The 16,745-nt window shown below is 40.6% G+C and overlaps 1 protein-coding gene across 2 annotated transcripts in view; it reads left to right on the plus strand.

The window, feature by feature from the left end:
* Positions 1-15,599: 15,599 nt before the first annotated feature.
* METAP1 (methionyl aminopeptidase 1) overlaps positions 15,600-16,745 on the plus strand; it is a 79,236-nt gene continuing 78,090 nt past the window's right edge. The window contains exon 1 of one of the 2 annotated variants that reach the window (XM_024574871.4): positions 15,600-15,802. In XM_024574871.4, the coding sequence (XP_024430639.1) occupies positions 15,689-15,802 (114 nt within the window). In that variant the 5' untranslated portion in view covers positions 15,600-15,688. The remainder of the gene's footprint in view (positions 15,803-16,745) is intronic. The other variant, XM_053922864.2, reaches the window with a different exon arrangement.

Below are 16,745 nucleotides of genomic sequence, written 5' to 3' on the forward strand. Positions count from 1 at the left end.
TCTGGCAGGAGCACCATGGATATACTGTGTTCTCAGTGTTTCCTATCAGGAGGTACACAAAGTTGATTTGTACCACTACTGGTGACTTTAACTTTGATAACATATTAAGAGAGTCCCTGCAAGGTTTCTCCACTGTGAAGTTACTATTGATATTTTGCCTTTTTAATGATAAATATTTTACAGGGAGTTACACTGAAACTACGTAAATGCCCTGTTTCTTAACAAATTTTTACCCAATTGTTTTAGCAACCATTGATTCTTGCCTGAATAAATTACTGTAACAGTTGTCAAATGGTAATTTTCTAACTCAATCATTCCTTTATTAGTTGATATTCTATTGTAAGAAGAGCTTACTTTTGTCACTCTTTTGTTTATTTACATAATTTTATTAGTATAGGCTCATAAATTACTATGTATTTCAATGGGTTATAATTTGCTATTATTTATTTTGATGTGCAAATTCTCTCCTGTTTGGTCATTGGGAGTCCCTTTTTTGGTTGTTGTTAAATATTTTATTGTTTTTGCTATTAGTTACCCCAATTTTTCCCCTCTGGCCCCCTTCACCCAGCCCGTCCCACTCCATAGTCAATCCCCACACCGTTGTCCATGTCCATAGATCAAATATATATGTTCTTTGGCTAATTCCTTCACCTTCTATCAATGAGTTCCCACCTACATTCCCCCCTCTTACAGCTGTCAGTCTACTCCATGTTTCTGTGTCTCTGGTTCTATTTTGCTCATTAGTTTATTTTTTCATTAGTTTCCACTTGTAAGTGAGATCATTTTTTCTTGCTTTTGCTTAGCATTATAGTCTCCAGTTTCATCCATGCTGTCACAAAAGGTAAGAATTCCTTCTTTTTTACTGGTATGTACTGTTCCATTGTGTAAATGTCCCATATTTGTTTTATCCACTCATCTACTGATGGACACTTGGGCTGCTTCCATATCTTGGCAATGGTATACTAAATATGCTGCAATGAAATTAGGCGTGCTGATGTTCTTTCAAATTAGTATTTTCAGTTCCTTCAGATATATTCCCAGAAGTGGGATGATTAGGTCAAAAGACAGATCCATTTTTAACTTTTTGAGGTAACTCACACTACTTTCCACAGTGGCTGCACCTGTCTGCATTCCCACCAGCAGTGCAGATGGGTTCCCCTTTCTCCACATCCTTGCCAGTACTTGTTGTTTGTTGATTTATTGATGATAGCCATTATGACAGGTGTGAGATGATATCATTGTGGGTTAATTTGCATTTGTATGATGATTAGTGATGTTGAACATCTTTTTGTATGTCGTTGGCCATACATATACCCTCTTTGGAGAAGTGTCTCTTCAGGTCCTTTGATCATTTTTTAAATTGGGGGATTTTTGGTGATGAGTTGAAGTACTTTATACATTTTGGATATTAAACCCTTTACCAGATGTATCAGTGAATATGTTCTCCCATTGTGGGGGCGGTTTTCTTATTTTGTTGCTGTTTTCCTTTGCTGTGCAAAAACTTTTTAGTTTGATGTAGTCCCATTTGTTTATTCTTTCTTTTGCTTCCCTTGACTGGGGAGATATATCTGATAAAATATTGCTACAAGCAATGTCTGAGATTTTGCTGTCTATATTTTCTTCTAGAATTTTTATGGTTTCAGGTCAACCATTTAAGTCTTTAATCCATTTGGAAATTATTCTCATGTACAGTGTAAGAAAGTGGTCTTGTTTCATTTTCTGCACATATCTGTCCAACTTCCCCAACACCATTTATTGAATAAACTATCTTTAGCCCATTGTATAGGCTTGCTTCCTCTGTCAAATATTACTTGATTATAAAGGTGTGAGTTTGTTTCTGGGCTCTCTATTCTGTTTCATTGATCTATGTGTCTGTTTTTATGCCAGTACCACGCTGTTTTGATTACCCTGGCCTTATAATATAGTTTGATATTAGGTAGTGTGTTTCCTCCAACTTTGTTCTTCTTTTTCATGATCATTGTTGCTAAGTGGAGTCTTTTGTGGTTCCATATAAATTTTTGAAATATTTGTTCTAGTTCTGTGAATACATCATTTGAACCTTGTTATTAATTGTGTAGAATCTATAGATTGCTTTGGGTAGTATGGACATTTACATGATGTTAATTCTTCCTATCTATGAACACAGTATGTGCTTCAACTTATTTGTATCTTATTCAATTTCTGTTTTCAGTGTCTTATAATTTTCCCAGTACAGGTCTTTTATATCCATGGTAGATTTATTCCTAGGTATTTTATTCTTTTTGAAGGAATTGTGAATGGGATTGTAGTCTTAATTTCCCTTTCTGTTAGTTTATTACTGGCACATAAAAATGCATCTGATTTCTCAATATTCATTTTGCATCTTCCTCCTGTCCTGAATTCACTTATCAATTCTAGTAGATTTTTGGTGGAATCTTTGGGGTTCTGAATGTCCAATATCATGTCATCTGCAAATAAAATCAGTTTCACTTCTTCCTTTACAACTTGAATGCCTTTTATTTCTTCTTCCTGTCTGATTGCTCTGGCTAGGACTTCTAGTACTTTGTTGAATAAGAGAGGTGAAAGCAGCCATCCCAGTCTTCTTCTTGATCTTAAGGTGAATGCTTTTAGATTTTGCCCATTGAGTATGATGCTGGCAGTGGATTTGTTATATATGGTCTTTATTATGGTTAGGTATGTTCCCTCTAATCCAGCTTTGCTGAGAGTTTTTGTCATAAATAGTCACTGGATTTTATCAAATGCTTTTTCTCTGCATCTATTGATATGGTCATGTGGTTTTTTATTCTTCATTGTTTCTGCGTTGTACCACACTCATTGATTTGCAAATGTTGTACCAACCTTGCATTTCTGGAATAAATCCCACTTGATCATGGTGTATGATCTTTTAGATGCATTGCTGTATTTGGTTTGCTAATACTTTGTTGAGGATTATGTTCATCAGGGATATTGGCCTATAATTTTCTTTTTTTGTAGTGCCTTTATCTGGTTTTAGAAATACAATAATGCTGGCCTCATAAAATGAGCTTGGGTGCCTTCCATTCTCTTGAAATTTTTGAAATAACTTTAGAAGGAGAGGTATTAGTTCTTGGAATGTTTGGCAAAATTAACCTGTGAAGCCATTCAGTCAAGGGCTTTTATTTGTTAGGAGCTTTTAATTTACTGCTTCAATTTCACTAGGTATAATATGTCTATTCAGATTCTGAGATTCTCCCAGATTTAATTTTGGAAGATTGTATGTTTCTAGGAATGTATCCATTTCATCCAGTTTGTTGGCATATAGTTATTCACCTTTTCTTATAATCCTTTGTATTTCTTTGGTGCCAGTTGTTGTTTCTCATTTCATTTCTGATTTTAGTTATTGGGTCCTCACTCTTTTTTTCTTGATGAGTCTGGTTAAAATTTTTTCAATTTTGTGTATTTTTTCCAAAGAACCAGCTCTTAGATTCATTGATTTTTTATCTTTTCTCAGAATCTATTTCATTTATTTTGTTCTGATCTTTATTATTTCCTTCCTTATACTTACTTTGGGTTTTGTTTGTTGTTCTTTTTCAGTTCATTTAAGTGTCAAGTTAGATTTTTTTATGCAGGGTTTTCTGTTTTGTTTCTTTTGTGTGTGTGTGTGTGAGAGAGAGTGAGAGAGAGAGAGAGAGAGAGAGGCCTGTAAATCTATAAATCTCACTACTAGGATTGCTTTCCCTGTGTTCTACAGATTTAGATTCTTGGGTTCTCATTTTTATTTTTCTCAAGGTATCTTTTGACTTTTTTTCTTGATCTTGTTGTTGATCCATTCATTGTTTAATAATATGTTATTTAGCTTCCAAGTCTGTGTGTGTTTTTCAGTATTCTTCTTGTGATTCATTTCTAGTTTCATAGCATTGTGGTCAGAGAAGATGCCTGATATGATTTCAATCTTTTTAAATTTACTGAGACTTGTTTTGTGTCCTAACATGTGCTTTATCCTAGAAGTCATTCCATGTGCACTTGAAAAGTATGTATATTCTGCTGCTTTGGGGTGAAATGCTCTGAGGATATCAATTAAATCCATTTGATCCAGTGTGTCATTTAAGGCCACTGCCTCCTTGTTGCTTTTCTCTCTGGAAGATCTATCCATTGAAGTCAATGGCATGTTAAAATCTCCAAATGTGACTGTATTTCTAACTCCCCCTTTATGTCCATCAAGATATGCTTCACATATTTAGGTGCTCCTTTTTGGGTGTGTAAATGTTTACTAGGGTTATATCCTCTTATTGGATTGTTCCCTTTATCATTATGTAGGCTCCTTTGTCTCTTACTATAGCCTTGGTTTTAAAGTCTATTTTGTCATATATAAGTACTGTTACCCCAGCTTTTTTTCCCTTTCCATTTGCCTGAAATATCTTTTTCCATCCCCTTACTTTTAGTCTGTGTGTGTAGCTTCCACTTACTCCTCTGCCATCTTGGGTCTCTCTAATTTTCTTTCTTTGTTGTGTCTTTACCAGGTTTGGGAATTAGGATAATACTGGTGTTGTAAAAAGAGTTTGGAAGTCTTTCTTCTTCTTGTTTTTTTTGGAATAGTTTGAGAAGGGTATGTGTTAGTTCTTCTTTGAATGACAGGTAAAATTCTCCTGGGAAGCCATTTGGTCCAAGATTTTTGTTTGATGGGACTTTTTGATTACTGCTTCAATTTCACTAGTTGTTATCAGTCTATTCACATTTTCTGCTTCTTCCTGGCTCAGTTTTGGGAGACTGTATGTTTCTAGAAATTTATCCATTTCACCCATGTTGCCCTATTTCTTGGCACATAGTTGTTCATTGTAATTTCTTACAATTCTTTGCATTTCTGTGGTATCAGTTGTTACCTCTCCTCTTTCATTTCTGATTTTATTTATTTGGGTCCTGTCGCTTTTTTGTTTTGGTGAGTCTCATTAAAGATTCATTAATTTTATTTTCAATGAACCAGCTCCTGGAGTTATTGATGTTTTGACTTTATATTTTAGTGTCTGTGTCATTTAATTCTGTTGTGATGTTATTTCCTTCCTTCCACTCACTTTTGGACTTATTTTACTAGTTCTTTTAGGTGTAGGGTTAGGTTGTTTATTTGAGATTTTTCTGCCTTCTTTAGGTAGGCCTGTAATGCTATGAACTTCCATCTCAGGACTTCTTTGCTGTGTTCCATAGGTTTTGGGTTGTTGTGTGTTCATTTTCATTTGTTTCCAGGCACTTTTTGATTTCTTCCTTGACCTCATTGTTAACCCATTCATTATTTAATAACATGTTATTTAGCCTCCATGCATTTCAATGCTTTTAAGGGTTCTTTTTTCTTCTTTTTTTTCTTGAGGTTGATTTCTAGTTTCAAGTTATTGTGATCTGAGAAAATACTTGATATGATTTTAATTTTCTTGAATTTGTTAAGACTTATTTAGTCTCCTACCATGTGGTCTATCTTTGAGTATGACCCATGTACACTTGAGAAGAATGTGTATTCTGTTGTTTTGGGATGAAACATTCTGTAATGTCCATTAAATTCATTTGATTTAGTGTGTCTTTACAGGCAGCTGTTTCCTTTTTGATTTTTTTGTGGAAGATCTGTACATTGGCAACAGTGTTAAAATCCCCTACAGTGACTGTATTGCTGTTGATTTCTTCCTTATATTCCTCCAAGATTTTCTTTATATATGTAGGTGCATATATATTGGGTGCATATATGTTTACAAGGGTAATATCCTCTTGTTAGATTGATCCCTTAATACCATGTAGTGATCTTATTTGTCCCTTTTTATGGCCCTTTTTGAAGTCTATTTTAGAAGTATTCCTACCCCAGCTTTTTTTCTTCTCCATTTATATGGACTATTTTTTTCCCAACCCTTCACTTTCAGTCTGTGTAAGTCTTTTGTTCTGAGGTGGGTCTATTATAGACAACATATATACAGTTATGTTTTCTTATCCATTCAGCTACTCTGTCTTTTGATTGGAGTATTTAATCCATATACATTGAAGGTTATTATTGACAGGTACTATTCATTGCCATTTTTTCCTTTGTACCTGTGTTTCTTGCTCTCCCTATTTCTTCTTTTAAAGCATTCCCTTTAGCATCTCTTAGAGTGCTGGTTTTGTGGAAATGTATTCCATTAACCTTTTTTTTATGGTCTGGGAAGCCCTTTATTTCACCTTCCATTTTAAATGAAAGGCATATTGGATAGAGTAGTCTTATTTGCAGATCCTTGCTTTACATTGCTTGAAATACTTTATGCCAATCCCTTCTGGCCTATAGTGTTTCTGTTGAGAAATCTGCTGACAGCCTTATTGTAGCTCCCTTGTAGGCATATAACTGTTTCTGTCTTGCTGCCTTTAAGATTCTGTCTCTGTCTTTGAGTTTTGCCATTTTAATTGTGATATGTCTTGGTGTGGGTCTCCTTGGGTTCTTCTTGATTGTGACTCTCTGCGCCTCTTGAACTTATGTGACTTTTTTCCTATACTGGGTTAGGGAAGTTTTCTGTTCTTATTTCTTTGAACAGGTTTTCCATCCCTTGCTCCCTTTCTTTTCCTTCTGGTATCTCTACAATGAAATGTTGTTTCATGTTGTCCCAAAGCTCCCTTAAACTACCCTCATTCTTTTTCAGTCTTTTTTCATGTTGTTGCTCTGTGTGTTTTTTTTTCATATCTTGACTTCCAAATCACTGATTCAATCTTTTGCTTCATCTAGCGTGTTTTTAATTCTATTATTATTCATTTCAGATATTGCATTCTTTATTTCCACCTAGTTCTTATTCACATTTTTATGTTCTTTTTCATGCTCATGTAGTTCTCATTAAGTTCCTTGAGCATCCTTATAACTATTACTTTGAACTCTATGTCTGATAGAGTTCAAATTTCATTTAGCTCTTTTTCTGGGGATTCCTCCTTTATTTTGTCTGTCTCACCATTTTAGCTGACTCTTTTTGTTTGTTTCTATGTGTTAGATAGATCTGCTTTGATTCCCTGTCTTTGTGGGGTTGCCTTATGTGGTAGGAGTCCTGTGGGACCCCACTGGTGCAGTCTCCTTGATCTCCTGAGCTGGATGCTCTAGGAATGTCCTTTGTGTCTTTGTGTGGGTTATCTGGACTCTCTGTTATATTTGGGTCCTGATAGCTGTTGGCCTGTTTGTCAGTGGGACCTCCCCTCCAGTTGGCTGACTAAGAGGCTCAATCCCCCACTATGTCTTGTGTGCTGTTGTACAAGGTGCTGACAGCACAAATCAAAACAACACAAAAAGAAAACCAAGACAAGCAAAAAAAACCTCCCAACAACAACAGCAAAATCAATGACCAAAGAAAAAGAAAAATGGAATAGGAGAGATGGGGGAAAAAGAAAAGAAAAGGAAAAAGAATAAGAGAAAACCAAAGGAAAGAAAAGTTATTATGAGAGGAGAAAAGAGAGAAATAATAGAGTAATGAATAGAAAGAGGAAAATGAGAAAAACAAAGAGAAAAAAATAACAAAAGAAAAGGAAAGAAGGGAACAATGGAGTAATCAAAGATAAGAGTAAAATAAGGGATATGAAAGAAAAAATAGAGCATCAAAAATAAAAAATTAATAAAAAGTCTATGAAAAAGAAAAAAATAACAAAAAATGAAAAAGAACAAAGTGGAATTCCTTTCGGCAGAGTTTATTGCTTATCTTCTGAGTTTTCCCTTTGGATATGGCTCTGATGCTGTCTGAGGCTAGTGTAAGCCAATGTCAGGTGCTGTCCACATGTAGCCCTCAGCAGCCTGTTTGAAGCTACAAGTGATCCACAGTTTGTAGCTGATTTCTCTATCCTTGGCTGTGCCCAGGATGGGCCAAGCTGCTCTGGAAAGCTGGCTTTTATCTGCACTGGGTCCAGAGGTGGGTCAGCAAACATCCCAAGGCACCTCTTCCTGTCTCTGCCTGCCGGCCTGCTGTCAGTCTTAGACTGGTTGCAGACCTGACTGTTTCTAAGAGGGCTTCTGGTGGAATTGCGGGGGATAGGACTCCTGGATCTCCAGGGGAAGTGCCTTTAAGACTTCAGGGAAGATGTGGGTGTGCTCCCCTGCCCTTGAGCTGCCAGTCTGAATCTGTCTTGGATTATTTCCCTGAATTTGACAGGGTAGGGTCCCTAGTAGACTAGTGGGTGGGGACTTTAGAACCTAGATTTTGGGTCTATGGGAAGCCAGGATGGTGTTTCTTTGGCTTTCTCTTAAGGGGAAAGCACCAGTCTGGTTCCTGGGAAAGTGCATGGAATGGCTGCATATTGCAGCCAGTCTCTGACACCCCGTGAGTCTCCATGTATTGCTGTCTCCTCAGCAGGGTAAGTTAAGATGCAGGATGGGAGAAAAGGAAGAAGAAAAAAAAATCCAACAAACAAAACAAACAAACAACGACAAAAATATGTAGGGTGGGACAGGTGAGATTCCAGAGGTGGGGTGAGCAGTATCCCACAGGGTAAGGTAATTGCTTTTCCCCTGGGAGGAGTTTGCTCTTCTCAAGGAAGATGGATGCTGCAGTGTCCAGGTATCCCAGCTCTGGAATCCCCACAGTCACTCCCCCACATCTTGCCCCAGTGCCTCCCAATCCATACTCTTCTGTGCAACTCCAGTCCATGCTGCCTTCCCTTCTCTGGAGCCTAAGGTGAGTGGCTACAAACACAAAACCTGTGCTTTGGCCCCTTTAAGAAAAAAGGAAAATAAATAGGGGCTTTGTCTCCAGAGTTCAGTCTTTCTCCAGCAGACAAAAAATCCTGGGCCTTTCACTGCTGGATTCTACGTGGTCAGCTGATCCCAGAACTGGCCCTCTGTGCTTGAGAGTCCTGTCTGTGCACCTGGCTTCTCTTCTCTCAGGGGTAAGCTCCCACAGCCGTGCTGCAGCCTCAGCCCACTGCCTGTATGAATGGGGCTGGCCCTTTTCACATCCCTGCCCTTCCTACTGGTCTCCAGGTGGTTTTTGCCCATCCTTGGTTAAAAGTCTCTTTTTCAGGTAGTCAGTTAATTTTGGACAATTGCTCTCCTCTTTAATTTCCAGTTTGGTTCTGGGAAGAGGTGCATGAAATATTCTCCTACTCTGCCACCATCTTGCAACTCTCATTCTACTGTGTCCTTTCTATGGTCTCCATCATTTTTGAGCTGTATCTTATGCTCTGGTACAGTGAAATTCTCCAGACATATCTTGCACTTTTCCTTCTAAGGCAGTGGAATGAGTCAATCCTCCAAGGAGCTCTGATTCTTTTTAGTGGAGAATGGTATTTAGAAACCAAGATCTGGAGATTAGGTGTGCTCATTGCCATTAGGCCCTCTTAGTAGTCAGAGCTTTACACACACACACACACACACCTCTATACTACCTATTTATCTACCTAAACTTTGAGTTCACATCAATACTTCAAATTCCAATAAAATTCTACATAATTAATTCCAGCCTTCATCCTTTCCATACTTGTAACTTCCTTCTCATAAAGAGAAAAACTTGGTTTTCATTATTCTTAATATAGGTACTTATTTGTTCATTTCCCCTTTATGTACCATGCCTATGATCTTTTTAACTTTTTCTTTAGTTTTGGCCCTATAGTCTCACAGATCCTCTTAACCCTGACTAATAACTTAAGTCTGATTGTTTACTTTTTTCCAACTGCTAGGCTCTGGCCATCTCTTTGTTCCTGACTCCATCTATGCAGGCCCCACATTAGTGAAGGGTTTTAAGCAGGGAAAGTCATGATCAGATTTGTCTCTTAGAAAATCAGCTTGATGTCAGAGTAGATTCAATGGATTAGAAGCAGTTAAGTGGCTACAGTAATAGTCCAAGCAAGGCTTAAAATGGCCTAAACTAAAGCTGCAGCCATATGAAAAGAAAGAACACATAAAAAATATTTAGAAGATCAGATCTATAGGACTGATCAATTTGCTGGGGGGCAATAAGGAAGAGGTAAGAGATTAATTTTTAACTAGGGAAACAAGAGTAGACAGCAGGTGTCACTAAGAAAGACAGGAAATTCAGGAGAAAAAGCAGATTTAAAGGGGGTGGAAAAAGTTAGTGAATACAAGATTATTGTTTCTTTTTGGTCATTTTGAATTTGAACTAGTCAATGGGCAGTAGCAGTATAGTAGGTAGTTGTATAGATAGCTCTGGGTATGTGCTTACACACTATCTCCAAAGTGTTTTTCCTTATGAAAAAAGTCCAGGGAGACAAGTACCTTCAGGTCAAAGGTCTCTTTAGAAACTCCAAATTCTCATCTGAGACATTGAAGTCCATTCTTCCTCCTGGAAGTGGGTTGGCTGAACTTTGCCCACAGGAGTGAAAATAGTGACTAGATGTCCACTGGGGATTTTGACTTAAAATCTCAGGAGAATAAAACAGGAACTATTATCTAATTTATAAAAATCCCTTATGTTCTGTCACTTTCTTATGCTTAGACAAAAAAGATCTGGGTGATTATCTTAACAGCCAAAAAGGTAGTTTTAGGAAGTTTATCTTACTCATCAGTGTGTGGTGTGGGAGTGAAGAGGACAAAGGAAGGAGGAACTGATGGCAAGGCTAACTAATAATATCACTTACTGAGTATTAAGCACTACACAAATTCTATCCAATTTAAGTACAACAAAACTCTATGAGGTAGGTACTCTAATCTGTATTTTTCAGATAAGGAAAATGAGGTTAAAGAATTTGCCCATGGAAACATGACTAAGGGAGCAGGGCTGAAAGCAGAGAGGTTTGCCTATTTTCATGCAACACCTGTGCTCTTAACTGCCCCAGAGCACCACTTTCCTAAAGATGTGAGGAAGAGCAGCCCCAAGAGGCAGATTGCCAGTAGGGGCAGGACCATCTCCAGTCTCCTTGTGCCCAAGAAGAACCCTTAGGGTCTTTTGGTCCAGAGTTTTTGACATGGATTGCAAGGGATCTAAATGTGCTAGCCCTGGCCGGTGTGGCTCAGTTGACTGGAATGTCATCCAGTACAACAAAAGGTCGCATTCTGTCAGGCCACATACCTAGATTGTGGGTTTGGTCTTTAGTTGGGGTGCACATGGGAGGCAACCAATTGATATTTCTTTCTCACATTGATGTTTTTATTTCCTCTCTCTCTAAAAGTCAGTAAGTTTTTAAAAATCATAAAACATGCTATATAATACAAGTGGATGTGGTAAGAACTGACACATCATAAGGTATGATAGTTAAATCTCAAATACATAAAGAGCTACCGTATAGAAAAGGAATAGGATTTATTACTTCTAAATCTAAGAATAATCCATGGTATAATGTTATATGAATATATACAATAAAAATTTTGATCAATAACTACAAAAATGTAAACATTGAATATGCCTGTGGTCAAGGACTAAAAGTAACAAGGGTGAATGAAATGCTGATGTATTTAGTTGATGGAACTGTGGCCAATTTGTCTTAGCTTTTATTTTTTTATAGTATTTTTCTGCAAAAAAAGAAATTTTAATAAATAAAAGCAAACACATAAAAGAAGAAATACAGCCTTGGCCAGTGTGGCTCAGTTAGTTGGATCACTACCATGTAACCAAATGGTTGTGGGTTCAATTCCCAGTCAAGGCACATACCTAGGCTGCAGTTAGATCCCTTGGTCAGGTGTGGATGGGAGGCTTCTCTCTCTCCCTTCCTCTCTAAGAGCAACGAAAAAAATGTCCTCAGGTAAGGATTAAAAAAAATACAAATGCTAATAATAAAAGAAAAATGTAGTTTTGTTATAATTTAATAAAAAAACAAAACACCATTTTCATTAATCAGAATTACGAACATTAAAAATAGTAACTGGCACTAGTATTCTCAGGAAATAAGATCTCTAGTGCAGTTCTGACCAGAGTGTAACTATGAACACACTTTCTGAAGAAAATTTTGACAACCTGTATAAAAAAAATAAACAGTGACAGCCCTTTGATACATCAATTCCACTCTCAATATATCTCAATAATATATCCTAAGTAAATAAGGATGTATGCAGCTCTCTTTGGTCTTGGTCACAGAAGCCAGATGGCAATGGAACATCTTTGGCAAGTGCTGCAACATGATGTACGTGCTGAGCCCAACACTCTGAGCTATGCTGTTGCTCCAGGGCCTGCCACCTTCAGAAGTCCACCTGCAGAAAGTGTGGCTACCTGGCCAAGCACAATTGGAAGTGTAACTGGGGGAGTGCCAAGGCTAAACGATAAAACATCACCAAAACGTCACTGGGACTGGTCTCATGAGGCACCTAAAAGTTGTATACTGTGGATTCAGGCATGGATTCTGTGAAGGAACAATACCTAAACCCCAGAGGGCAGCTGTTACAGCATCCAGTTCATCTTAAGGATTTCAATGGTTAATCACGCAATAAATATTCTGGTTTTAAAATAAATAAGTAAATACATAAGTAAATAAGGATGTACGCAAAGTTCTAGCTGAAAGGGTATCCACTGAAGCTTTATTTGTAATATATAACAATTAAAAATAACCTAAATGTCTATTAGTGAGTTTGGTTCAGTCAATTATTATTGTAATAGAATGTTATGTACACAGCAAAATCATGTGGTGAAAGTATATTTAATGACAAGAAAAGAAGTTCACAATATTAACTGAAGAAAGTAGTTTACTAAATACTCTGCATGGTATGTTTTCCTGTTTTTGTTAAAAAATATTTTGTGGAGGGGGGAACCAAGATGGCGGTGTAGGTAGACACACTGCGCCTCCTCGTACAACCAGAACTGACAGAGAATCGAACAGCAAGAGGGACTGACACCAAGGAAATATAAAATAATCATTCATCCAGACTGGTAGGAGGGGTGGAGAGGACTCACGAGGCTGTGGCGGGACTGAGACTGGCGGAGTGTTGGACAAATGGTGCAGGCAGTCCGAGCACTAGCAGACACTGTGGCCCCACATTTGCACAGATAAACCCAGAAGGCAGGACTCAGAGTGGCGGAGAGTGGGGCAGGCAGAGTGGCGGATAGCACATTGCGGCACCACATTCGCCCACAGATAAACCGGACGAACGGCGGGCAGAGAAGCAGACCGCTGCGCAACCCAGGGCTCCAGCTCGGGGAAATAAAGCCTCAAACCTCTGATTGAAAGCGCCCCTGGGGGTTGGGGCGGCAGGAGAGACTCCCAGCCTCACAGGGGAGGTTGTTGGAGAGACCCACAGGGGCCTAGAGTGTGCACAGGCCCACTTACTCGGGAACCAGCACCAGAGTGGCCCAGTTTGATTGTGGGTATCGGAGTGAAAGATTGAAATCCGGAGGAGAGTGAGGCGGTCGCCATTGCTCCCACTCGGCCCCTCCCCCACGTACAGCATCACAGCGCAGCGACCAGCATTACCCCGCCCAGGTGAACACCTAAGGCTCCGCCCCTTAAAGTAACAGACGCACCAAGACAAACAAACAAACAAACAGAAAATGGCCCAAATGACAGAACACTTCAAAGCTCCAGAAAAAATACAACTAAGCGACGAAGAGATAGCCAACCTATCGGATGCACAATTCAAAGCACTGGTTATCAATATGCTCACAGACTTGGTTGAATCTGTTCGAAAAACAGATGAAAAAATGAAGCCTATGCTAAGAGAAACAAAGGAAAATGTACAGGGAACCAATAGTGATGAGAAGGAAACTGGGACTCAAATCAATGGTATGGACCAGAAGGAAGAAAGGAACATCCAACCAGAAAAGAATGAAGAAACAAGAACTTGGAAAAATGAGGAGAGGCTTAGCAACCTCCAGGACACCTTGAAACGTTCCAACATCCGAATTATAGGGGTGCCAGAAGGAGAAGAGGAAGAACAAAAAATATTGAAAACTTATTTGAACAAATAATGGAGAACTTCCCTAATCTGGCAAAGGAAATAGATTTCTGGGAAGTCCAGGAAGCTCAGAGAGTCCCAAAGAAGCTGGACCCAAGGAGGAACACACCAAGGCACATCATAATTACATTACCCAAGATTAAATGCAAGGACCTACATCCAAGATTACTGTATCCAGCAAAGCTATCATTTAGAATGGAAGGGAAGATAAAGTGCTTCTCAGATAAGGTCAAGTTAAAGAAGCTCATCATCACCAAGCCCTTATTATATGAAATGTTAAAGGGAGTTACCTAAGAAAAAGAAGATCAAAAATAGGAACAGTAAAAATGACAGCAGAAAAAAAAAACCAACAGTAAAAATGACAGCAAACTCACAGTTATTAACGACCACACATAAAACAAAAACGAGAGCAAACTAGGCAAACAACTAGAACATGAGGGTTGTCAATAAGGGAGTGGGAGGGGGAGAGGGGGGAAAGGTACAGAGAATAAGTAGCATAGATGATAGGTGGAAAATAGACAGGGGGAGGGTAAAAATAGTGTAGGAAATGTAGAAGCCAAAGAACTTATAAGTATGACCCATGGACATGAACTATGGGGGGGGAATGTGGGAGGGAGGGGGGTGGGCAGGATGGAGTGGAGTGGGGGGGGAAATGGGACAACTGTAATAGCATAATCAATAAATATATTTTAAAAAATATATTTTGTGGACATATATTCACATGTAAATTACATATATATAAAACACATATTTGGTGGTTGATGTCCTTTTGCTTATGTGTATAACATTTAAAATTTTATTACATTATTTGTATTGCCTATATTGCATAACAAAGTTATTTAAGATAAAAGTCAGGTGAGTTGTTAATATGAATTTTTAAAAAATGGGTTAGATAACACCAAGTTCACAGTACTTAGTTGACCAATAAATTTTAGTTCCTCTCTCTTCCCTAGTAACAAGAGGTATTCAAGCACACGTCAGAAGTAAATGGCAGATCTGGTATATAGCTGAAAGGATTTAGGCAACAGATTTGCATCAGATGACCTCTAATGCTCCTTCCAACTCTATTTCATGATGAATACAATTCTTCCCTATTCACGTCTTAAATTACCCGGGATAATACAAAAATATTATATATAGAATATAACTAAACTTTGTTCTTAATATTTAGTAGCTGCTATCTTACTACTACTAGCACTGTAGATTGTGAATGGAGGGGGTTGGTGTGGAAAAACATCAGGCGCGAAGGAGGGCGGATGCAAATCCCAGCCCACCTCTTCATAGACAATGGTCTGGCTTGCTTTTTTGTGTGTGTGTGAATGAGCGATGGTTGTTCGCTCTCAGAGAAGTCTGCAAGAAACAGAACTTTAAGAAAGTGCATTATTTTCCTCTTCTAAGGAGCTACCGGATGGGCTATCGCATAGGAGTGGAGCGCGCTTTCCAACCGCCTGGGAGCGTGGGGGACATTCAGGACCTTGGGATTCAGTCCATAAGGGACGAGTGGGAATGTGTCTGGCCAAGTAGAGAGCGCGAGACACGTGGGCCTATTCTCTTGGGGCTCACCTGGCCTCCGCTCCAAGGCGCTAGGAGGTCACGCTCCCAGAGGGCGGACAGCGGGGTTGTCCCCTCGGCCGAGGAAGGTTTCAGCCGCTGTCTTCGGCGTCTCCCACGTGCGCGCCGGCGGCCCAGGGGGCGGGGCGAAGGCGGTGGGCCGGCCGCCAGCTGCGCGCGCGGGGAAGGGGTGGGGCGCGCAGCGTTGTCGGGGCCGACCCGGCGCTCGTCTTCCTTCCGTCCCAAGGCCCAGCGGGCCCAGCTCCGCCTCTGGCTCGGCCTCTCTCTCCTCCCCGGCCCTCCCTCCGCCCAGCCGTCCCTCCCTCCCTCCTCCTTCTTTTCCTCGGTGAGGCGCTCTTCCAGCAGCCAGGCAGCATGGCGGCCGTGGAGACACGGGTGTGCGAGACGGACGGCTGCAGCAGTGAGGCCAAGCTCCAATGTCCCACCTGCATCAAGCTCGGCATCCAGGGCTCGTACTTCTGCTCGCAGGTAGATGCGGGCTCCACCGCAGGGCCCCTGGCGGCGGCGGACCCTCTCCCCTTCCCTCTTTGCCAGCCCTTGCGGCGGGTCAGGACGCGCTCCTCCTCTTCCCCGGGCGGGCGCGCTTGCGGCTCTTCCTCCTCCCCCCGTTTCGCAGCGCCGGCTCCCACTCCGGTCGCCCGCGATCGTGGGCCCTGCGGGACTGGGGGCTCATGCCCGGGCGGGGGCGCGGTCAGTCGCGGCCATGTGGGGTGGAAGCGGAAGCGGACTTGCCCCGGGTCGCCGGGCCGCCCTGGGGACCTGCGTTTAGGGATCGGTTTCTGCCACGCGTATTCTGCCGGGGCAGGGGCTCCCAGGTGTGCGGGCTACCAGACAGGTGGGGACGCTTCGGGAAGGGGTCAGCCCTAGCCGAGCGAGTTCCCGCTGCCGCAGCTCCGGGCAGGACTCCTGTGTTGGGTCGCCTGGGGCTCCGGGGCCGGTAGTCACTCTGGTCACGGCGGGATAGGGGTCGGAATAGACCCGCTGGGCTCTGGGAGTGGGTTGCCCGAGGATGGTGGCAGTTGCCGGGAGGAGGACTGCTGGCTCCAGCCCCCCTCCGTCCTCGTGTTTAACTATCTCGCTTTGACACTTAAGCAACTTTGGGGGTGATGATGGAGAGAGGTCTGTGTAATTCATTATTTTCCTTTGGCATCCTAAGTTATTAATTTAGAAAACCATAAGTTAACTGTATGAGTCACCTTTGCATTCATTGAACTTCCCACTGAAAAATACAGTGCTGTTAAGGGTTATACTTTAAGGCTGTAGTGTATTTTAATAAGTTTTGTGCAGTGGAGCAAACCCAGAATTGAATAGGGTCCTGACTAAAACGTGTGCTCGTGTTTATGTTTACTGAAAAGTACTAGTGTTCCGGCTGCATTTCGGCACTCGGGATTTTGGCAGAGCCGCAGTGGCG

The sequence above is a fragment of the Desmodus rotundus genome, chromosome 4 (assembly GCF_022682495.2).
Source record: "Desmodus rotundus isolate HL8 chromosome 4, HLdesRot8A.1, whole genome shotgun sequence".
In the NCBI taxonomy this organism is placed as follows: domain Eukaryota; kingdom Metazoa; phylum Chordata; class Mammalia; order Chiroptera; family Phyllostomidae; genus Desmodus; species Desmodus rotundus.